The 25347-nt window shown below is 50.4% G+C and overlaps 1 protein-coding gene across 13 annotated transcripts in view; it reads right to left on the bottom strand.

Moving 5' to 3' along the window:
• BCAS1 (brain enriched myelin associated protein 1) overlaps positions 1-25347 on the bottom strand; it is a 154746-nt gene that overhangs the window by 54648 nt on the left and 74751 nt on the right. For 11 of the 13 annotated variants that reach the window (XM_069953636.1, XM_069953639.1, XM_069953643.1 and 8 more), the window contains exon 7: positions 2748-2885. The exons of the other annotated variants lie outside the window; for them this stretch is intronic. In XM_069953636.1, coding sequence (XP_069809737.1) covers positions 2748-2885 — 138 coding nt within the window. The remainder of the gene's footprint in view (positions 1-2747; positions 2886-25347) is intronic. 13 annotated transcript variants of the gene reach the window in all.

Genomic DNA, 25347 nt, shown 5'->3' with positions numbered 1-25347 from the left:
GTAGAGGTTATAGTATTGGGGGGCAGGATGTAGCAGAGGTTATAGTATTGGGGGCAGAGGTTATAGTATTGGGGGGCAGAGGTTATAGTATTGGGGGGCACAGGATGTAGCAGAGGTTATAGTATTGGGAGGCAGAGGTAATAGTATTGGGGGCACAGGATGTAGCAGAGGTTATAGTATTGGGGGGCAGAGGTTATAGTATTGGGGGGCACAGGATGTAGCAGAGGTTATAGTATTGGGGGGCACAGGATGTAGCAGAGGTTATAGTATTGGGAGGCAGAGGTTATAGTATTGGGGGCAGAGATTATAGTATTGGGGGGCACAGGATGTAGCAGAGGTTATAGTATTGGGGGGCAGGATGTAGCAGAGGTTATAGTATTGGGGGGCAGAGGTTATAGTATTGGGGGGCACAGGATGTAGCAGAGGTTATAGTATTGGGGGGCACAGGATGTAGCAGAGGTTATAGTATTGGGGGGCAGAGGTTATAGTATTGGGGGGCACAGGATGTAGCAGAGGTTATAGTATTGGGGGGCAGAGGTTATAGTATTGGGGGGCAGAGGATGTAGCAGAGGTTATAGTATTGGGGGCACAGGATGTAGCAGAGGTTATAGTATTGGGGGGCAGAGGATGTAGCAGAGGTTATAGTATTGGGGGGCAGAGGTTATAGTATTGGGGGGCAGGATGTAGCAGAGGTTATAGTATTGGGGGGCAGAGGTTATAGTATTGGGGGGCAGAGATTATAGTATTGGGGGGCACAGGATGTAGCAGAGGTTATAGTATTGGGGGGCAGAGGATGTAGCAGAGGTTATAGTATTGGGGGCACAGGATGTAGCAGAGGTTATAGTATTGGGGGGCACAGGATGTAGCAGAGGTTATAGTATTGGGAGGCAGAGGTTATAGTATTGGGGGCACAGGATGTAGCAGAGGTTATAGTATTGGGGGGCAGAGGTTATAGTATTGGGGGCACAGGATGTAGCAGAGGTTATAGTATTGGGGGGCAGAGGTTATAGTATTGGGGGGCAGAGGTTATAGTATTGGGGGCACAGGATGTAGCAGAGGTTATAGTATTGGGGGCACAGGATGTAGCAGAGGTTATAGTATTGGGGGGCAGAGGTTATAGTATTGGGGGGCAGGATGTAGCAGAGGTTATAGTATTGGGGGGCAGAGGTTATAGTATTGGGGGGCAGGATGTTGCAGAGGTTATAGTATTGGGGGCACAGGATGTAGCAGAGGTTATAGTATTGGGGGGCAGAGGTTATAGTATTGGGGGCACAGGATGTAGCAGAGGTTATAGTATTGGGGGCACAGGATGTAGCAGAGGTTATAGTATTGGGGGGCAGAGGTTATAGTATTGGGGGGCAGAGGTTATAGTATTGGGGGGCAGAGGATGTAGCAGAGGTTATAGTATTGGGGGGCAGAGGTTATAGTATTGGGGGGCAGAGGATGTAGCAGAGGTTATAGTATTGGGGGGCAGAGGTTATAGTATTGGGGGCACAGGATGTAGCAGAGGTTATAGTATTGGGGGGCAGAGGTTATAGTATTGGGGGCACAGGATGTAGCAGAGGTTATAGTATTAGGGGCACAGGATGTAGCAGAGGTTATAGTATTGGGGGGCAGAGGTTATAGTATTGGGGGGCAGGATGTAGCAGAGGTTATAGTATTGGGGGGCAGAGGTTATAGTATTGGGGGGCAGGATGTAGCAGAGGTTATAGTATTGGGGGGCAGAGGTTATAGTATTGGGGGGCAGAGGTTATAGTATTGGGGGGCAGGATGTAGCAGAGGTTATAGTATTGGGGGGCAGAGGTTATAGTATTGGGGGGCAGGATGTAGCAGAGGTTATAGTATTGGGGGGCAGGATGTAGCAGAGGTTATAGTATTGGGGGGCAGAGGTTATAGTATTGGGGGGCAGAGGTTATAGTATTGGGGGGCAGAGGATGTAGCAGAGGTTATAGTATTGGGGGGCAGGATGTAGCAGAGGTTATAGTATTGGGGGCAGAGGTTATAGTATTGGGGGCACAGGATGTAGCAGAGGTTATAGTATTGGGGGGCAGAGGATGTAGCAGAGGTTATAGTATTGGGGGGCACAGGATGTAGCAGAGGTTATAGTATTGGGGGGCAGAGGTTATAGTATTGGGGGGCACAGGATGTAGCAGAGGTTATAGTATTGGGGGGCAGAGGATGTAGCAGAGGTTATAGTATTGGGGGGCAGGATGTAGCAGAGGTTATAGTATTGGGGGGCAGAGGTTATAGTATTGGGGGGCAGGATGTAGCAGAGGTTATAGTATTGGGATAGTAACCTGACAGATGTTCAGCCACCTCCTTCCGCTTTGATGCATACAGCAGTCCTAAGTAAGATCTTATTGTATTGACTTTTGGCGCAGGGGAGGCCACACCCCCTCGCCCGCCCCGCCATCCCCCAGCATCACTCCCTGTGAGCGCGGCACACATAAAATTGCAAAATTTGCGGAAAAAAAGTGCGACTCTTTGCAGATTTCTGCCCCAGTGTAGAGAGTGAGGCCGCCCATCCGTCAGCATGCTACAGACATGGCGCCCCCTACAGGTGACAGGTAATATTTAGGAGTTACAGAAGAAGCATGGACAATGGGAGGTTATGGGGATAAGATTGTATTTAGTAGAATTATTATTAACCATTCAGATCCAGGGGTGGGGGTCGTGACCTTAGTGGATTAGCGGATGAGGCGCTGTATTACAGATGGTCGTGTATGGTGTGTCCAGTCTCTACAAACCTTCCTAAACAATCTGCTAAGTGTCCCGGACTTGGGGCTCTCCGACTTCCTCAGGGTCTTGGCCTCGGAGGTTTCTTGCACACAACTCTTGTGTTTTTCCTTTTTTGATGATTTTCTGAAACCTCCATTTTCTTTTTTCTTTTGGCGAGAGGTGGAGAAGGAAGATTGGTTACACGTTATTCCTTCAGGTCTCAGCTGCCATTACAGCGCGGCTCATATCACAGATGCTGCCCGGGCGGGGGAGAAGTCCGTTACAGGCATTCTACGTCCGTGTTCCGGACATGGACATGTGAATGCTGCCTTAGGCTATGTTCACACTACGTATAGAGACCGGCCGTTCCGTGACCCGGCCGGTCTCTGCCCGGATCATCCCGGCCGGTACTTGAGTAACGGCCGGGTGATCTTTCGGCCGCAGGGTTCTGATGCGGGCGCATTAGCGCGCGCCCGCATCAGAACCTCCCATAGCACACAATGAAGCAAGCGCCCGGAGCCGCTCGCTTCACTGTGTGAACTGACAGGTCTTTCTGCGGCCGCAATTCACTGAATTCCGGCCACAGAAAACTGACATGTCAGTTGTTTGCGGCGGTGTATGGGATCCTGGCCGGAGCGTATACGATGTGTGTACGCCGGCCGGGATCCCATAGCTTAATAGGCTGTGTTCTACTGCACTAAAACTACGGCCGTTGTTGCCATCGGCAACAACGGCCGTAGTTTTACGTAGTGTGAACATAGCCTTACTGTGATACACTGGATATAGACATGGGCGGCACAATCCTGGGGTGGTAATAGTTATGGCACTGCTATGGAAGCTCTGTATGGTAGAATTATTGGAGGTCAGATGAGGGCCATTACATATACAGCAGCAGTATAACATGACCCCTCCATCCTGGACATATACAGCAGTATAACATGACCCCTCCATCCTGGACATATACAGCAGCAGTATAACATGACCCTTCCATCCTGGACATATACAGCAGTATAACATGATCCCTCCATCCTGGACATATACAGCAGCAGTATAACATGACCCCTCCATCCTGGACATATACAGCAGTATAACATGACCCCTCCATCCTGGACATATACAGCAGTATAACATGACCCCTCCATCCTGGACATATACAGCAGTATAACATGACCCCTCCATCCTGGACATATACAGCAGTATAACATGATCCCTCCATCCTCGACATATACAGCAGTATAACATGACCCCTCCATCCTGGACATATACAGCAGTATAACATGATCCCTCCATCCTGGACATATACAGCAGCAGTATAACATGACCCCTCCATCCTGGACATATACAGCAGCAGTATAACATGACCCCTCCATCCTGGACATATACAGCAGTATAACATGACCCCTCCATCCTGGACATATACAGCAGAATAACATGACCCCTCCATCCTGGACATATACAGCAGTATAACATGACCCCTCCATCCTGGACATATACAGCAGTATAACATGATCCCTCCATCCTGGACATATACAGCAGTATAACATGACCCCTCCATCCTGGACATATACAGCAGCAGAATAACATGATCCCTCCATCCTGGACATATACAGCAGTATAACATGATCCCTCCATCCTGGACATATACAGCAGCAGTATAACATGACCCCTCCATCCTGGACATATACAGCAGTATAACATGATCCCTCCATCCTGGACATATACAGCAGCAGAATAACATGACCCCTCCATCCTGGACATATACAGCAGTATAACATGACCCCTCCATCCTGGACATATACAGCAGTATAACATGACCCCTCCATCCTGGACATATACAGTAGTATAACATGACCCCTCCATCCTGGACATATACAGCAGAATAACATGAACCCTCCATCCTGGACATATACAGCAGTATAACATGATCCCTCCATCCTGGACATATACAGCAGCAGTATAACATGACCCCTCCATCCTGGACATATACAGCAGTATAACATGACCCCTCCATCCTGGACATATACAGCAGCAGTATAACATGACCCCTCCATCCTGGACATATACAGCAGCAGAATAACATGATCCCTCTATCCTGGACATATACAGCAGCAGTATAACATGACCCCTCCATCCTGGACATATACAGCAGCAGTATAACATGACCCCTCCATCCTGGACATATACAGCAGTATAACATGACCCCTCCATCCTGGACATATACAGCAGTATAACATGACCCCTCCATCCTGGACATATACAGCAGTATAACATGACCCCTCCATCCTGGACATATACAGCAGTATAACATGACCCCTCCATCCTGGACATATACAGCAGTATAACATGACCCCTCCATCCTGGACATATACAGCAGTATAACATGACCCCTCCATCCTGGACATATACAGCAGTATAACATGACCCCTCCATCCTGGACATATACAGCAGTATAACATGATCCCTCCATCCTGGACATATACAGCAGTATAACATGATCCCTCCATCCTGGACATATACAGCAGTATAACATGACCCCTCCGTCCTGGACATATACAGCAGCAGTATAACATGACCCCTCCATCCTGGACATATACAGCAGCAGTATAACATGACCCCTCCATCCTGGACATATACAGCAGTATAACATGACCCCTCCATCCTGGACATATACAGCAGTATAACATGACCCCTCCATCCTGGACATATACAGCAGTATAACATGACCCCTCCATCCTGGACATATACAGCAGCAGTATAACATGATCCCTCCATCCTGGACATATACAGCAGCAGTATAACATGATCCCTCCATCCTGGACATATACAGCAGAATAACATGACCCCTCCATCCTGGACATATACAGCAGTATAACATGACCCCTCCATCCTGGACATATACAGCAGTATAACATGACCCCTCCATCCTGGACATATACAGCAGCAGTATAACATGATCCCTCCATCCTGGACATATACAGCAGCAGTATAACATGACCCCTCCATCCTGGACATATACAGCAGTATAACATGACCCCTCCATCCTGGACATATACAGCAGTATAACATGACCCCTCCATCCTGGACATATACAGCAGCAGTATAACATGACCCCTCCATCCTGGACATATACAGCAGAATAACATGACCCCTCCATCCTGGACATATACAGCAGTATAACATGACCCCTTCATCCTGGACATATACAGCAGTATAACATGACCCCTCCATCCTGGACATATACAGCAGCAGTATAACATGACCCCTCCATCCTGGACATATACAGCAGAATAACATGACCCCTCCATCCTGGACATATACAGCAGCAGTATAACATGATCCCTCCATCCTGGACATATACAGCAGCAGTATAACATGACCCCTCCATCCTGGACATATACAGCAGAATAACATGACCCCTCCATCCTGGACATATACAGCAGCAGTATAACATGATCCCTCCATCCTGGACATATACAGCAGTATAACATGACCCCTCCATCCTGGACATATACAGCAGCAGTATAACATGATCCCTCCATCCTGGACATATACAGCAGTATAACATGACCCCTCCATCCTGTACATATACAGCAGTATAACATGACCCCTCCATCCTGGACATATACAGCAGCAGTATAACATGATCCCTCCATCCTGGACATATACAGCAGCAGTATAACATGACCCCTCCATCCTGGACATATACAGCAGCAGTATAACATGACCCCTCCATCCTGGACATATACAGCAGTATAACATGACCCCTCCATCCTGGACATATACAGCAGCAGTATAACATGACCCCTCCATCCTGGACATATACAGCAGTATAACATGACCCCTCCATCCTGGACATATACAGCAGCAGTATAACATTCTATTCCATCACTGGTATCAGCTGTATACACCATTCTATTCCATCACTGGTATCTGCTGTATACACCATTCTATTCCATCACTGGTATCTGCTGTATACACCATTCTATTACACTGGTATCAGCTGTATACACCATTCTATTCCATCACTGGTATCAGCTGTATACACCATTCTATTCCATCACTGGTATCAGCTATATACTCCCCATTCTATTCCATCACTGGTATCTGCTGTATACACCATTCTATTACACTGGTATCAGCTGTATACACCATTTTATTCCATCACTGGTATCAGCTGTATACACCATTCTATTACATCACTGAGATCAGCTGTATACACCATTCTATTCCATCACTGGTATCAGCTATATACACCATTCTATTACACTGGGATCAGCTGTATACACCATTCTATTCCATCACTGGTATCTGCTGTATACACCATTCTATTCCATCACTGGTATCTGCTGTATACACCATTCTATTACACTGGTATCAGCTGTATACACCATTTTATTCCATCACTGGTATCAGCTGTATACACCATTCTATTCCATTACTGGGATCAGCTGTATACACCATTCTATTACATCACTGAGATCAGCTGTATACACCATTCTATTCCATCACTGGTATCAGCTATATACTCCCCATTCTATTCCATCACTGGTATCAGCTGTATACACCATCCTATTCCATCACTGGTATCAGCTGTATACACCATCCTATTCCATCACTGGTATCAGCTGTATACACCATTCTATTCCATCACTGGTATCAGCTATATACTCCCCATTCTATTCCATCACTGGTATCAGCTGTATATACCATTCTATTACATCACTGTTATCAGCTGTATACACCATTCTATTCCATCACTGGTATCAGCTGTATACACCATTCTATTCCATCACTGGTATCAGATATATACTCCCCATTCTATTCCATCACTGGTATCAGCTGTATATACCATTCTATTACATCACTGTTATCAGCTGTATACACCATTCTATTCCATCACTGGTATCAGCTGTATACACCATTTTATTCCATCACTGGTATCAGCTGTATACAACATTCTATCACACTGGTATCAGGTCTATATAGAATGACCCCCACTATCTCTGATCTCTCTCGAGGTGATTGTGTCGGGATTGATGTTATACAGCTGGTACTGAATGAGACACTGGAGCCAGTAAGAGCCGGACCCCGACCTCTCCCCATATCCTGTCTGTACAATCTGCCCCGTAATGACTGTCGGACCCCATAATCCTGTAATCACCAGGAAACCCCTCATTATTCACCTCTGTCTATTGTCACTAGGAAATCCATCAGGGTGGGCTGTAAGGTGGGATCAGAGAGGATCAGCGAGAAGCCGTCACTGGGATCATCACCCCATGATATCAGGTCAAATAAAAGAGGTGCCCCCCCACCCCACACAACTCTGAGGGATCTCCCCCCTCATACATAGGATCACCGCTCTGAGGGATCTCCCCCCCCCCCCCTCATACATGGGATTACTGCTCTGAGGGATATCCCCCCCCTCATACATGGGATCACTGCTCTGAGGGATATCCCCCCCCCCCCCTCATACATGGGATCACCACTCTGAGGGATATCGCCCAATCATACATGGGATCACCGCTCTGAGGGATATCGCCCAATCATACATGGGATCACCGCTCTGAGGGATATCACCCCTCATACATAGGATCACTGCTCTGAGGGATATCCCCCCTCATACATGGGATCACCGCTCTGAGGGATCTCCCCCCCCACCTCATACATGGGATCACCGCTCTGAGGGATATCCCCCCTCATACATGGGATCACTGCTCTGAGGGATATCCCCCCTCATACATGGGATCACTGCTCTGAGGGATATCCCCCCTCATACATGGGATCACTGCTCTGAGGGATATCCCCCCTCATACATGGGATCACTGCTCTGAGGGATATCCCCCCCCCATACATGGGATCACCGCTCTGAGGGATATCCTCCCCTCATACATGGGATCACCGCTCTGAGGGATATCACCCCCTCATACATGGGATCACTGCTCTGAGGGATATCCCCCCCCTCATACATGGGATCACTGCTCTGAGGGATCTCCCCCCTCATACATGGGATCACCGCTCTGAGGGATATCCCCCCCTCATACATGGGATCACCGCTCTGAGGGATATCTCCCCCTAATACATGGGATCACCGCTCTGAGGGATATCCCCCCCCCTCATACATAGGATCACCGCTCTGAGGGATATCCTCCCCCCCTCATACATGGGATCACCGCTCTGAGGGATATCCTCCCCTCATACATGGGATCACTGCTCTGAGGGATATCCCCCCCCTCATACATGGGATCACCGCTCTGAGGGATATCCCCCCCCCCCCCCATACATGGGATCACCGCTCTGAGGGATATCCCCCCCTCATACATGGGATCACCGCTCTGAGGGATATCCCCCCCTCATACATGGGATCACTGCTCTGAGGGATATCCCCCCCCCATACATGGGATCACCGCTCTGAGGGATATCCCCCCCTCATACATGGGATCACTGCTCTGAGGGATATCTCCCCCCCCTCATACATGGGATCACCGCTCTGAGGGATATCCCCCCTCATACATGGGATCACCGCTCTGAGGGATATCCCCCCTCATACATGGGATCACCGCTCTGAGGGATATCCCCCCCTCATACATGGGATCACCGCTCTGAGGGATATCCCCCCCTCATACATGGGATCGCCGCTCTGAGGGATATCCCCCCTCATACATGGGATCACTGCTCTGAGGGATATCCCCCCCCTCATACATGGGATCACCGCTCTGAGGGATATCCCCCCCCCATACATGGGATCACCGCTCTGAGGGATATCCCCCCTCATACATGGGATCACTGCTCTGAGGGATATCTCCCCCTCATACATGGGATCACCGCTCTGAGGGATATCCCCCCCTCATACATGGGATCACTGCTCTGAGGGATATCTCCCCCCCTCATACATGGGATCACCGCTCTGAGGGATATCCCCCCTCATACATGGGATCACTGCTCTGAGGGATATCCCCCCCTCATACATGGGATCACCGCTCTGAGGGATATCCTCCCCTCATACATGGGATCACCGCTCTGAGGGATATCCCCCCCTCATACATGGGATCACCGCTCTGAGGGATATCCTCCCCTCATACATGGGATCACTGCTCTGAGGGATATCTCCCCCTCATACATGGGATCACCGCTCTGAGGGATATCCCCCCTCATACATGGGATCACCGCTCTGAGGGATATCCCCCCTCATACATGGGATCACCGCTCTGAGGGATATCCCCCCCCCTCATACATGGGATCACTGCTCTGAGGGGTATCAGCCTTCTCACCTTGTCAGTAAATGGACGTTGCTGTGTACACAGAGGCCGATAGATGGAGATATCTATATTGCACACACTGGGCTTGGCTGTGGCTGCAGAGTCTCCTGGGAAAACAAACACGGTCTCTGCAGCCGGATATGCAAATAGCAGCGTAATATAGTTATAACGGCATTGTGCTCCTGTCCCCGCTGTCCGTCTGTCAGCTCCCATTCCAGCACCCTGATGTTTACCCTGTCATAACTGCAGCAGCTGTGTGTAACATACCCGGGTTATAGCAGCTATATACAAGCCACCTGCAACCTATAGCAGTGTATACAATAGTTATCTCTGTTCTTGAGCACATACGGTTCTAGAAAGCTGTTCCAGAACTGAGCAGTCCGAGAACCAAGCTGTGTGCTTCAATATGCAACAATGGGAACGTCCCTCCTGATCCATTGGTCAGATGCAGAGCACCACAGTGTGAAGATGTGCACCACTACTTACTGTAAAGGAGCAGGGACACCTATCATACTAAGGGGAATCCCTGCTCTAAACCACTGTTTCCTGCAGCAGAGGAGGAGAGAGAGGCCCTTGTCTCTCCCCTCTGAGTGAACAGCTCCTCCAGCACCGGACAGCGCCCCCGATGCTCATCCTGCCGCCGCAAGCCAGTGTTTTCCCCAGGCCGCCACTGCTCCTCCAGCCTGCCCCAGCTGCCGGCACTGAAGCACGGGCACCAGCGGCTTGGAAATAGGTGCTGGCATCTGGGACAGGCTTCAAATAGAGTTCAAATAACCATAATCTCCGGTGAAGATATGAAGAGATATGGCACTCACCAATTGATGTCTTCATAAAAAAGGGGAAACTTTATTTCTTCCACATAGGACACAGACACAAACATGGTGAGAGGACGCAATCAGCTCCTGACAATCAGCTGTCACAGCTGCCATATCTCTTCATATCCTCACCACAGATTATTGCTACAGTCTATTTTATGATATAGAGCACCACCGATGTCACTCACATTTATGCATCTTTAAAGCCTGTGTCCCCAGTGTCTATAAATCAAAGCCGTAGTGCCGGGTTCCCTTATCTTTTTCTACCCCGTCTGCAATAGAGTTCAAATAACCGCCCGCTCCTGCCCCCCTCTTTCTTTGCCTCCACTCCTGCCTCGCTCTCTCTCTCTGCCTCCTCTTCTGCCTCGCTCTCTCTCTCTGCTCCTGCCTCGCTCTCTCTGCCTCCGCTCCTGTCTCTCTCTCTCTGCCTCCGCTCCTGTCTCTCTCTCTCTCTGCCTCCGCTCCTGTCTCTCTCTCTCTCTCTCTGCCTCCGCTCCTGTCTCTCTCTCTCTCTCTGCCTCCGCTCCTGCCTCGCTCTCTCTCTGCCTCCGCTCCTGCCTCGCTCTCTCTCTCTCTGCCTCCGCTCCTGCCTCGCTCTCTCTCTCTGCTTCCATTCCTACCTCGCTCTCTCTCTCTCTGCCTCCGCTCATGCCTCGCTCTCTGCCTCTGCTCCTGTCTCTCTGCCTCCACTACTGCCTCTCTCTCTCTGCCTCCGCTCCTGCCTCGCTCTCTGCCTTCACTTTCGCCTCGCTCTCTGCCTCCGCACTGGCCTCGCTCTCTGCCTCCGCTCCGGCCTCGCTCTCTCTGCCTGCCTCTCTCTCTCTGCCTCCACTCCTGCCTCTCTCTCTGCCTCCGCTCCTGCCTCTCTCTCTGCCTCCGCTCCTGTCTCTCTCTCTGCCTCCGCTCCTGCCTCTCTCTCTCTGCCTCCGCTCCTGCCTCTCTCTCTCTCTGCCTCCGCTCCTGCCTCTCTCTCTCTCTCTCTGCCTCCGCTCCTGCCTCTCTCTCTCTGCTTCCGCTCTTGCCTCTCTCTCTCTCTCTCTCTCTCCCTCGGCTACTGCCTCTCTCTCCCTCGGCTACTGCCTCTCTCCCTCGGCTACTGCCTCTCTCCCTCCGCTCCTGCCTCTCTCTCCCTCGGCCTCTGCTTCTCTCTCTCTCTCTCCCCCTCGGCTCCTGCCTCTCTCTCTCTGCTTCCGCTCTTGCCTCTCTCTCTGCCTCAACTCCTGCCTCTCTCTCTGTGCTCCTGCCTCTCTCTCTCTCTCCCTCGGCTCCTGCCTCTCTCTCTTTGCCTCCGCTCCTGCCTCTCTCTCTCTGCCTCCGCTCCTGCCTCTCTCTCTCTCTCTGCCTCCGCTCCTGCCTCTCTCTCTCTCTCTCTGCCTCCGCTCCTGCCTCTCTCTCTCTCTCTGCCTCCGCTCCTGCCTCTCTCTCTTTGCCTCCGCTCCTGCCTCTCTCTCTCTGCCTCCGCTCCTGCCTCTCTCTCTCTCTCTGCCTCCGCTCCTGCCTCTCTCTCTCTCCCTCAGCTCCTGCCTCTCTCTCTCTGCCTCCGCTCCTGTCTCTCTCTCTCTGCCTCCGCTCCTGCCTCTCTCTCTCTGCCTCCGCTCCTGCCTCTCTCTCTCTCCCTCGGCTTCTGCCTCTCTCTCTCTGCCTCCGCTCCTGCCTCTCTCTCTCTGCCTCCGCTCCTGCCTCTCTCTCTCTGCCTCCGCTTCTGCCTCTCTCTCTCTCCCTCGGCTCCTGCCTCTCTCTCTCTCTGCCTCTGCTCCTGTCTCTCTCTCTCTCCCTCGGCTCCTGCCTCTCTCTCTCTCTCTCTCTGCCTCTGCTCCTGTCTCTCTCTCTCTCCCTCCGTTCCTGCCTCTCTCTCTCTCTGCCTCCGCTCCTGTCTCTCTCTCTCTCTCCCTCCGCTCCTGCCTCTCTCTCTGCCTTCACTTTCGCCTCGCTCTCTGCCTCCGCTCTGGCCTCGCTCTCTGCCTCCGCTCCGGCCTCGCTCTCTCTGCCTGCCTCTCTCTCTTTGCCTCCTCTCCTGCCTCTCTCTCTGCCTCCGCTCCTGCCTCTCTCTCTGCTTCCGCTCCTGCCTCTCTCTCTGCCTCCGCTCCTGCCTCTCTCTCTCTGCCTCCGCTCCTGCCTCTCTCTCTCTGCCTCCGCTCCTGCCTCTCTCTCTCTGCCTCCGCTCCTGCCTCTCTCTCTCTGCCTCCGCTCCTGCCTGGCTCTCTCTCTCTGCCTGGCTCTCTCTCTCTGCCTCCTCTCCTCCCTCTCTCTCTCTGCCTCCGCTCCTGCCTGGCTCTCTGCCTCCGCTCCTGCCTGGCTCTCTCTGCCTCCGCTCCTGCCTCTCTCTCTCTGCCTCCGCTCCTGCCTCGCTCTCTCTCTCTGCCTCCGCTCCTGCTTCGCTCTCTCTCTTCCTCCGCTCCTGCCTGGCTATCTCTGCCTGCCTTTCTCTCTCTCTCTGCTCCTGCCTCGCTCTCTCTGCCTCCGCTCCTGTCTCTCTCTCTCTCTGCCTCCGCTCCTGTCTCTCTCTCTCTCTCTCTGCCTCCGCTCCTGCCTCGCTCTCTCTCTGCCTCCGCTCCTGTCTCGCTCTCTCTCTGCCTCCGCTCCTGTCTCTCTCTCTCTCTCTGCCTCCGCTCCTGTCTCTCTCTCTCTCTGTCTCCGCTCCTGTCTCTCTCTCTCTCTGCCTCCGCTTCTACCTCGCTCTCTCTGCCTCCGCTTCTGCCTCGCTCTCTCTGCCTCCGCTCCTGCCTCGCTCTCTCTCTGCCTCCGCTCCTGTCTCTCTCTCTCTCTCTCTGCCTCCGCTCCTGTCTCTCTCTCTCTGCCTCCGCTTCTGCCTCGCTCTCTCTGCCTCCGCTCCTGCCTCGCTCTCTCTCTGCCTCCGCTCCTGCCTAGCTCTCTCTCTCTGCTTCCATTCCTGCCTCGCTCTCTCTCTCTCTGCCTCCGCTCATGCCTCGCTCTCTGCCTCTGCTCCTGTCTCTCTGCCTCCACTACTGCCTCTCTCTCTCTCTGCCTCCGCTCCTGCCTCGCTCTCTGCCTTCACTTTCGCCTCGCTCTCTGCCTCCGCTCCGGCCTCGCTCTCTCTGCCTGCCTCTCTCTCTTTGCCTCCACTCCTGCCTCTCTCTCTGCCTCCGCTCCTGCCTCTCTCTCTGCCTCCGCTCCTGCCTCTCTCTATTTCTCTGCCTCTGCTCCTGCTTCGCTCTCTCTCTTCCTCCGCTCCTGCCTGGCTATCTCTGCCTGCCTTTCTCTTTGCCTCCGCTCCTGCCTCGCTCTCTCTGCCTGCCTCTCTCTCTCTGCTCCTGCCTCGCTCTCTCTGCCTCCGCTCCTGCCTCTCTTTCTCTCTGCCTCCGCTCCTGCCTCGCTCTCTCTCTCTGCCTCCTCTTCTGCCTCGCTCTCTCTCTCTGCTCCTGCCTCGCTCTCTCTGCCTCCGCTCCTGTCTCTCTCTCTCTGCCTCCGCTCCTGTGTCTCTCTCTCTCTCTCTGCCTCCGCTCCTGTCTCTCTCTCTCTCTCTGCCTCCGCTCCTGTCTTTCTCTCTCTCTGCCTCCGCTTCTGCCTCGCTCTCTCTCTGCCTCTGCTCCTGCCTCTCTCTCTCTCTGCCTCCGCTCATGCCTCGCTCTCTGCCTCTGCTCCTGTCTCTCTGCCTCCACTACTGCCTCTCTCTCTCTCTGCCTCCGCTCCTGCCTCTCTCTCTCTCTGCCTCCGCTCCTGCCTCGCTCTCTGCCTTCACTTTCGCCTCGCTCTCTGCCTCCGCACTGGCCTCGCTCTCTGCCTCCGCTCCGGCCTCGCTCTCTCTGCCTGCCTCTCTCTCTTTGCCTCCACTCCTGCCTCTCTCTCTGCCTCCGCTCCTGTCTCTCTCTCTCTCTGCCTCCGCTCCTGTCTCTCTCTTTGTCCCTCCGCTCCTGCCTCTCTCTCTGCCTTCACTTTCGCCTCGCTCTCTGCCTCCGCTCTGGCCTCGCTCTCTGCCTCCGCTCCGGCCTCGCTCTCTCTGCCTGCCTCTCTCTCTTTGCCTCCACTCCTGCCTCTCTCTCTGCCTCCGCCCCTGCCTCTCTCTCTGCCTCCGCTCCTGCCTCTCTCTCTCTCTGCCTCCGCTCCTGCTTCGCTATCTCTGCCTGCCTTTCTCTCTGATTCCGCTCCTGCCTCGCTCTCTCTGCCTGACTCTCTCTCTCTGCTCCTGCCTCTCTTTCTCTCTGCCTCCGCTCCTGCCTCGCTCTCTCTCTCTGCCTCCTCTTCTGCCTCGCTCTCTCTCTCTGCTCCTGCCTCGCTCTCTCTGCCTCCGCTCCTGTCTCTCTCTCTCTCTCTGCCTCCGCTCCTGTCTCTCTCTCTCTCTGCCTCCGCTTCTGCCTCGCTCTCTCTGCCTCCGCTCCTGTCTCTCTCTCTCTCTCTGCCTCCACTCCTGTCTCTCTCTCTCTCTCTGCCTCCACTTCTGCCTCGCTCTCTCTCTCTGCCTCCGCTCCTGCCTCGCTCTCTCTCTGCCTCCGCTCCTGTCTCTCTCTCTCTGCCTCCGCTCCTGTCTCTCTCTCTCTGCCTCCGCTCCTGTCTCTCTCTCTCTCTGCCTCCGCTCCTGCCTCGCTCTCTCTCTGCCTCCGCTCCTGCCTCGCTCTCTCTCTCTGCTTCCATTCCTGCCTCGCTCTCTCTCTCTCTGCCTCCGCTCATGCCTCGCTCTCTGCCTCTGCTCCTGTCTCTCTGCCTCCACTACTGCCTCTCTCTCTCTGCCTCCGCTCCTGCCTCTCTCTGCCTCCGCTCCTGCCTCGCTCTGCCTCCGCTCCTGCCTCGCTCTCTGCCTTCACTTTCGCCTCGCTCTCTGCCTCCGCTCCGGCCTTGCTCTCTCTGCCTGCCTCTCTCTTTGCCTCCACTCCTGCCTCTCTCTCTGCCTCCGCTCCTGCCTCTCTCTCTCTGCCTCCGCTTCTGCCTCGCTCTCTCTCTACCTCCGCTCCTGTCTCTCTCTCTCTCTGCCTCCGCTCCTGCCTCGCTCTCTCTCTGCCTCCGCTCCTGCCTCGCTCTCTCTCTCTCCTTCCATTCCTACCTCTCTCTCTCTCTGCCTCCGCTCATGCCTCGCTCTCTGCCTCTGCTCCTGTCTCTCTCTCTCTGCCTCCGCTCCTGCCTCGCTCTCTGCCTTCACTTTCGCCTTGCTCTCTGCCTCCGCTCTGGCCTCGCTCTCTGCCTCCGCTCTGGCCTCGCTCTCTGCCTCCGCTCCGGCCTCGCTCTCTCTGCCTGCCTCTCTTTCTTTGCCTCCACTCCTGCCTCTCTCTCTGCCTCCGCTCCTGCCTCTCTCTCTGCCTCCGCTCCTGTCTCTCTCTCTGCCTCCGCTCCTGCCTCTCTCTCTCTCTGCCTCCGCTCCTGTCTCTCTCTCTCTCTGCCTCCGCTCCTGTCTCTCTCTCTGCCTCCGCTCCTGCCTCTCTCTCTCTCTGCCTCCGCTCCTGCCTCTCTCTCTCTGCCTCCGCTTCTGCCTCTCTCTCTCTCTGCCTCTGCTCCTGTCTCTCTCCCTGCCTCCGCTTCTGCCTCGCTCTCTCTGCCTTCGCTCCTGCCTCGCTCTCTCTCTGCCTCCGCTCCTGCCTCTCTCTGCCTCCGCTTCTGCCTCTCTCTTTCTCTCTCTCTCTCTCTGCTGTTCCCGGGAAACCTCAATAACAATAGTTCTGCTGACACTTATCTCCCCTGTTGTTATTCGGATACCGAAGTGTTTTAGAACTGATGTATTACTGAATATGTATACACACACACACGCAACAAGTACTCCGGTTATACCAGCTGTACATATATAATTATATACAGTATATATCCAGGTTATACCAGCTGTACATATATATTATATACAGTATATATCCAGGTTATACCAGCTGTACATATATATTATATACAGTATATACCCAGGTTATACCAGCTGTACATATAGAATTATATACAGTATATATCCAGGTTATACCAGCTGTACATATATATTATATACAGTATATACCCAGGTTATACCAGCTGTACATATATATTATATACAGTATATACCCAGGTTATACCAGCTGTACATATATAATTATATACAGTATATACCCAGGTTATACCAGCTGTACATACATAATTATATACAGTATATACCCAGGTTATACCAGCTGTACATATATCATTATATACAGTATATACCCAGGTTATACCAGCTGTACATATATAATTATATACAGTATATACCCAGGTTCTACCAGCTGTACATATATAATTATATACAGTATATACCCAGGTTATACCAGCTGTACATATATAATTATATACAGTATATACCCAGGTTATACCAGCTGTACATATATAATTATATACAGTATATACCCAGGTTATACCAGCTGTACATATATAATTATATAAAGTATATACCCAGGTTATACCAGCTGTACATATATAATTATATACAGTATATACCCAGGTTATACCAACTGTACATATATAATTATATACAGGAGATCCCCAGGTTCTACCAGCTGTGCATATATAATTATATACAGTATATACCCAGGTTATACCAGCTGTACATATATAACTAGATTTGCATTTCCAGGGAAATACATAGTGCTTGAAAAGAGCGCCCATTTACCAGTGACTTCCCTTTAAGAGAAACTTTAACCCTGGGTCCCATCCCGACTTGGGTACCGTCCCTTTAAGACGGACTCGGGTACTGTCCCTTTAAGAGCGGCTTGGGTACCGTGCCTTCAAGAGCAGCTTGGTTACCGTCCCTTTAAGAGCGACTTGGGTACCGTCCCCTCAGCTCTGCTATTTTACTGACTGACCTCTGCTACTTATAATGGTAAAGACCATTGCTCGGTTACCATGACAATCTTACTCATGTCAGGGAGACAAAATCGTTAAGGACCTTCCATTTTCTTCGTCTTCTATTGGCCAATAGTGGACATGTGACTGTGGATGGTGTGATACATTGCATGACGAGACTTTAGAGTTCCTATTGGCTGCTATATTTCAGCTATTTGCATATGTGCTGTGATTGGCTGTCAGCGTTTACAGTGTGGCCATTATTTCCAATGGGCCATTATTTTCTATGGGAAATTCGGGGTCTTTAAATGTAAATTTCTTAAAAATGACAAAGCCGATCGAAACGGAAAATAGATAGCACACCACACACCGCCGAGGGCTTCGAAACACAGTTTGAACAAAGTCTGTGCGCAAAGCGGTTCGGGCTGTATTAATCGCAGAAAAATGGCTGGAAGAAGAAGAATACGGATTGCAATATAATACTAGATTTGCATTTCCAGGAAAATACATAGTGCTTGAAAAGAGCGCCCCTTTACCAGTGACCTCCAGAGCGCCCCTTTACCAGTGACCTCCAGAGCGCCCCTTTACCAGTGACTTCCCTTTAAGAGAAACTTGGATCCCATTCCTTTAAGAGCGAGATGGCTCCCGTCCCTATAAGAGTGACTTGGGTCACATACCTTTAAGAGCGACTTGGGTCCCTTCAAGAGTGACTTGGGTCCCGTCCCTTTAAGAGCTACATGGATCCCTTTAAGAGCTACATGGATCCCTTTAAGAGCGACTTGGATCCCTTTAAGAGCAACCTGGGTCCCTTAAAGGGACCCAGGTCGCTCTTAAAGGGACCCAGGTCGCTCTTTAAAGGGAATCATTTCGCTCTAAACCCATAGCTGCACCAGGACGTTATTGAACGTCCTCGTGCCGCTATGGGAGTTCAGAGGGGGGTCGCGCGGCGACCCCCCTCTGAACTGCCGCGATCCCGGGTGCCGCATGTAGCCCGGGATCGCGGCTATTAGTGGGCACGGTCCGATCGCCGTGCCCGCTAATTAAGTACTTAGAAGCAGCTGTCAAAGTTGACAGCTGCTTCTAAATACTTGCTGATATGCATCCCTGGTGGTCTAGTGGGGGGATCGCCCCCCTGCGGCGCGATTGCGGGGGGGCGATCCCCGCATCCATCCCGGGCCGGGGTCTGCTCCGTAATGGCGCTGATCCCGGCTCGGCATTCTATTGGTTTTGGCTGCAGCAGCCAAAAGTAATAGAACACCGATCTCATGGATTCATGCAGTATAACTATACTGCTTGGATCTCTATGAGAGATCAGAGTGCATATACTAGAAGTCCCCCAGGGGGAATAACCCTAACCCCAGGGGGGAATAACCCTAATCCCAGGGGGAATAACCCTAACCCCAGGGGGGGAGTAACCCTAATCCCAGGGGGAATAACCCTAACCCCAGGGGGGGAGTAACCCTAACCCCAGGGGGGGAGTAACCCTAACCCCAGGGGGGGAATAACCCTAATCCCAGGGGGAATAACCCTAACCCCAGGGGGGGAGTAACCCTAACCCCAGGGGGGGAATAACCCTAATCCCAGGGGGAATAACCCTAACCCCAGGGGGGGAGTAACCCTAACCCCAGGGGGGGAGTAACCCTAACCCCAGGGGGGGAATAACCCTAACCCAGGGGGGGAATAACCCTAACCCCAGGGGGGGAATAACCCTAACCCCAGGGGGGCTTCTAGTATATGTGTAAAGTAAAAGAAAAATGTATTTTTAATAACACAAAATCCCCTCCCCTAATAAAAGTCTGAATCACCCCCCTTTCCCCATTTTATAAATAAAAATAAATAAATAAATAAATAAACAAACATGTTTGGTATCGCCGCGTGCGTAATCGCCCGAACTATTAATTTATCACATTCCTGATCTCACACGGTAAACGGCGTCAGCGCAAAAAAATCCCAAAGTGCAAAATTGCGCATTTTTGGTCGCATCAATTCCAGAATAATTGTAATAAAAAGCGATCAAAAAGTCGTATATGCGCAATCAAGGTACCGATAGAAAGAACACATCATGGCGCAAAAAATGCCACCTGACAAAGCCCCATAGACCAAAGGATAAAAGCGCTATAAGCCGGGAATGGAGCGATTTTAAGGAACGTATATTTTCTTTAAAAGGTTTTAATTTTTTTACAAGCCATCAGATACAATATAAGTTATACATGTTACATATCGTTGTAATCGTAACAACTTAAGGAACATATATAACGAGTCAGTTTTACCCCAGGGCGAACATAGTAAAAACAACCCCCCCCCCCCCCCCCCCCCCCCAAATAAAAAAAAAAACATTTTTTTTTTCAATTTCACCACACATATAATTTTTTTCTGGTTTCCCGGCACATTTTAGGCAAAAATTACATCTGCCATAGCAAAGTACAATTAGTTGCGCAAAAAATAAGGGCTCATTTGGGTCTCTAGGTGGCAAAATGCAGGCGCTATGGCCTTATATACACGAGGAGGGAAAAACGAAAACGCAAAAATGAAAACTGGCTGTGTCCCCTAAGGGTTAAAGGGACCCAGGTCGCTCTTAAAGGGACCCAGGTCGCTCTTAAAGGGACCCAGGTCGCTTTTAAAGGGACCCATTTAGCTCTTAAAGGGACCTATTTCGCTCTTAAAGGGACCCAGGTCGCTCTTAAAGGGACCCAGGTCGCTCTTAAAGGGACCCATTTCGCTCTTAAAGGGGCCCAGGTCGCTCTTAAAGGCACCCATTTTGCTCTTAAAGGGACATATTTCGCTCTTAAAGGGACATATTTCGCTCTTAAAGGGACCAAGGTCGCTCTTAAAGGGACCGATTTATCTCTTAAAGGGACATATTTCGCTCTTAAAGGGACCCATTTTGCTCTTAAAGGGACATATTTAGCTCTTAAACGGACCAAGGTCGCTCTTAAAGGGACCGATTTTGCTCTTAAAGGAACATATTTCGCTCTTAAAGGGAAATATTTCGCTCTTAAAGGGACCCATTTTGCTCTTAAAGGGACCCAGGTTGCTCTTAAAGGGACATATTTCGCTCTTAAAGGGACCCAGGTCGCTCTTAAAGGGACATATTTCGCTCTTAAAGGGACCCAGGTCGCTCTTAAAGGGACCCAGGTCGCTTTTAAAGGGACCCATTTAGCTCTTAAAGGGTCCTATTTCGCTCTTAAAGGGACCCAGGTCGCTCTTAAAGGGACCCAGGTCGCTCTTAAAGGGACCCAGGTCGCTCTTAAAGGGACCCATTTCGTTCTTAAAGGGGCCCAGGTCGCTCTTAAAGGCACCCATTTTGCTCTTAAAGGGACATATTTCGCTCTTAAAGGGACATATTTAGCTCTTAAAGGGACCAAGGTCGCTCTTAAAGGGACCGATTTATCTCTTAAAGGGACATATTTCGCTCTTAAAGGGACCAAGGTCGCTCTTAAAGGGACCGATTTATCTCTTAAAGGGACATATTTCGCTCTTAAAGGGACCCATTTTGCTCTTAAAGGGACATATTTAGCTCTTAAACGGACCAAGGTCGCTCTTAAAGGGACCGATTTTGCTCTTAAAGGAACATATTTCGCTCTTAAAGGGAAATATTTCGCTCTTAAAGGGACCCATTTTGCTCTTAAAGGGACCCAGGTTGCTCTTAAAGGGACATATTTCGCTCTTAAAGGGACCCAGGTCACTCTTAAAAGGACCGATTTTGCTCTTAAAGGGACATATTTTGCTCTTAAAGGGACCCAGGTCGCTCTTAAAAGGACATATTTTGCTCTTACAGGGACCCAGGTTGCTCTTAAAGGGACCCATTTTGCTCTTAAAGGGACATATTTCGCTCTTAAAGGGACCCATTTTTCTCTTAAAGGGACCAAGGTCGCTCTTAAAGGGATACAGGTCGCTCCTAAAGGGACCCAGATTGCTCTTAAAGGGACCCATTTTGCCCTTAAAGGGACATATTTCGCTCTTAAAAGGAACCAAAGTCGCTCTTAAAGGGACCGATTTTGCTCTTAAAGGGACATATTTCGCTCTTAAAGGGACATATTTCGCTCTTAAAGGGACATATTTCGCTCTTAAAGGGACCCATTTTGCTCTTAAAGGGACCCAGGTCGCTCTTAAAGGGACCCAGGTCGTTCTTAAAGGGACATATTTTGCTCTTAAAGGGACCCAGGTCGCTCTTAAAGGGACATATTTCGCTCTTAAAGGGACCCATTTTGCTCTTAAAGGGACCCAGGTTGCTCTTAAAGGGACATATTTCACTGTTAAAGGGACCCATTTTGCTCTTAAAGGGACATATTTTGCTCTTAAAGGGACCCAGGTTGCTCTTAAAGGGACCCATTTTTCTCTTAAAGGGACATATTTAGCTCTTAAAGGGACCCAGGTCGTTCTTAAAGGGACCCATTTTGCTCTTAAAGGGACATATTTCGCTCTTAAAGGGACCAAGGTCGCTCTAAAAGGGACCAATTTTTGCTCTTAAAGGGACATATTTCTCTCTTAAAGGGACCCAGGTTGCTCTTAAAGGGGCCCACCTAACTCTTATAGGGGCCCAGGTCGCTCCTAAACGGACCCATTTTGCTCTTAAAGGGACACATTTAGCTCTTAAAGGAAATATTTCACTCTTAAAGGGACCAAGGTCGCTCTTAAAGGGACTGATTTTGCTCTTAAAGGGACATATCTCTCTCTTAAAGGGACCAATTTTTCTCTTAAAGGGACATATTTTGCTCTTAAAGGGACCAAGGTCGCTCTTAAAGGGACATATTTTGCTCTTAAAGGGACATATTTCGCTCTTAAAGGGACCAAGGTCGCTCTTAAAGGGACCAATTTTTCTCTTAACGGGACATATTTTGCTCTTAAAGGGACCAAGGTCGCTCTTAAAGGGACCGATTTTGCTCTTAAAGGGACCCATTTTGCTCTTAAAGGGACCCAGGTTGCTCTTAAAGGGACATATTTCGCTGTTAAAGGGACCCAGGTTGCTCTTAAAGGGACCCAGGTTGCTCTTAAAGGGACCCATTTTTCTCTTAAAGGGACCCATTTTGCTCTTAAAGGGACCCAGGTTGCTCTTAAAGGGACCCATTTTTCTCTTAAAGGGACCCATTTTGCTCTTAAAGGGACCCATTTTGCTCTTAAAGGGACATATTTCGCTCTCAAAGGGACCAAGGTCGCTCTTAAAGGGACCGATTTTTGCTCTTAAAGGGACATATTTCTCTCTTAAAAGGACCCAGGTTGCTCTTAAAGGGGCCCAGGTAACTCTTATAGGGACCCAGGTCGCTCTTAAACGGACCCATTTCGCTCTTAAAGGGGCCCAGGTCGCTCTTAAAGGGACCCATTTTGCTCTTAAAGGGACCAATTTTGCTCTTAAAGGGACATATTTAGCTCTTAAAGGGACCCAGGTTGCTCTTAAAGGGACCCATTTTGCTCTTAAAGGGACCCAGGTTGCTCTTAAAGGGACATATTTCGCTGATAAAGGGACCCATTTTGCTCTTAAAGGGAAACATTTCGCTCTTAAAGGGACCCAGGTCGCTCTTAAAGGGACCGATTTTGCTCTTAAAGGGACATATTTAGCTCTTAAAGGGACATATTTTGCTCTTAAAGGGACCCATTTTGCTCTTAAAGGGACCCAGGTCGATCTTAAAGGGACCCAGGTCGCTCTTAAAGGGACATATTTTGCTCTTACAGGGACCCAGGTTGCTCTTAAAGGGACCCATTTTGCTCTTAAAGGGACATATTTCGCTCTTAAAGGGACCCATTTTGCTCTTAAAGGGACCAAGGTCGCTCTTAAAGGGACCAATTTTGCTCTTAAAGGGACATATTTTCCTCTTAAAGGGACATATTTTGCTCTTAAAGGGACATATTTCGCTCTTAAAGGGACCCAGGTCGTTCTTAAAGGGACATATTTTGCTCTTAAAGGGACCCAGGTTGCTCTTAAAGGGACCAATTTTTCTCTTAAAGGGACATATTTCGCTCTTAAGGGGACCCAGGTCGCTCTTAAAGGGACCCATTTTGCTCTTAAAGGGACATATTTCGCTCTTAAAGGGACCCAGGTTGCTCTTAAAGGGACCCAGTTCGCTCTTAAAGGGACATATTTCGCTCTTATAGAGACCCAGGTTGCTCTTAAAGGGACCCAGTTCGCTCTTAAAGGGACATATTTCGCTCTTATAGGGACCCATTTTGCCCTTAAAGGGACATATTTCCCTCTTAAAGGGACCAAGTTCGCTCTTAAAGGGACATATTTCGCTCTTAAAGGGACCCAGTTCGAGCAAAACGGGTCTCTTTAAGAGCGAAATATTTCCTTTAAAGGGACCCATTTCGCTCTTAAAGGGACCCAGGTCGCTCTTAAAGGGTCATATTTCGCTCTTAAAGGGACCCATTTACCCCCTCAAGGGACCCAGGTCTCTCTTAAAGGGACCCGGGTCGCTCTTACAGGTACTTAGTTCGCTCTTAAAGGGACCCATTTAGAGCGGCTTGGGTCCCTTTAAGAGCGACTTGGGTACCGTTCCTTTAAGAGCAGCTTGGATCCCGTACCTGCTACATGGCTGCCTCAGCTCTGCTATTTTACTGACTGACCTCTGCTACTTATAATGGTAGAGATCATTGCTCGGTTCCCATGACAATCTTACTCATGTCAGGGAGACAAAATCGTTAAGGTCCTTCCATATATTACATCTTCTATTGGCCAATAGTGGACATGTGACTGTGGATGGTGTGATACAATGCATGACGAGACCTTAGAGTTCCTATTGGCTGCTATATTTCAGCTATTTGCATATGTGCTGTGATTGGCTGTCAGCAGTTAGAGTGTGGCCATTATTTGCAATGGGCCATTATTTTCTATGGGAAATTTGGGGTCTTTAAACGTAAATTTCTTAAAAACGACAAATCCGATCGAAACGAAAAATAGATAGCACACCACACACCGCCGAGGGCTTCGAAACGCAGTTTGAACGGAGTCTGTGCGCAAAGCGGTTCGGGCTGTATTACGCGCAGAAAAATGGCTGGAAGAAGAAACGGAAGAAGAAGAAGAAGAAGAAACGGAAGAAGAAGAAGAAGAAGAATACGGATTACAATATGGGGATTTTCAAGCACTATAACTAGATTTGCATTTCCAGGAAAATACATAGTGCTTAAAAAGAGCGCCCCTTTACCAGTGACCTCCAGAGCGCCCCTTTACCAGTGACCTCCAGAGCGCCCCTTTACCAGTGACCTCCAGAGCGCCCCTTTACTAGTGACCTCCAGAGCGCCCCTTTACCAGTGACCTCCAGAGCGCCCCTTTACCAGTGACCTCCAGAGCGCCCCTTTACCAGTGACCTCCAGAGCGCCCCTTTACCAGTGACCTCCAGAGCGCCCCTTTACCAGTGACCTCCAGAGCGCCCCTTTACCAGTGACCTCCAGAGCTCCCCTTTACCAGTGACCTCCAGAGCGCCCCTTTACTAGTGACCTCCAGAGCGCCCCTTTACTAGTGACCTCCAGAGCGCCCCTTTACCAGTGACCTACAGAGCGCCCCTTTACCAGTGACTTCCATTTAACTTTAATCCTGGGTGCCGTCCCTTTAAGAGCGACTTGGGTCCCATCCCTTTAAGAGCAACTTGGCTCCCGTCCCTTTAGGAGCGACCTGGGTCACTTTAAGAGCGACGTGGGTCCCTTCGCTCTTGAAGGGACCCAGGTCACTTTTAACGGAACCCAGGTCGCTCTTAAAGGGACCCAGGTCGCTCTTAAAGGTACCTAGGTCACTCTTAAAGGGTCCCAGGTCGCTCTTAAAGGGACCCAGGTCGCTCTTAAAGGGATCCAGGTCGCTCTTAAAGGGACCCAGGTCGCTCTTAAAGGGACCCAGGTCGCTCTTAAAGGTA

The sequence above is a fragment of the Dendropsophus ebraccatus genome, chromosome 14, assembly GCF_027789765.1.
Source record: "Dendropsophus ebraccatus isolate aDenEbr1 chromosome 14, aDenEbr1.pat, whole genome shotgun sequence".
Taxonomy (NCBI): Eukaryota; Metazoa; Chordata; class Amphibia; order Anura; family Hylidae; genus Dendropsophus; species Dendropsophus ebraccatus.
This window is presented reverse-complemented; position numbering and strand designations above follow the sequence as displayed.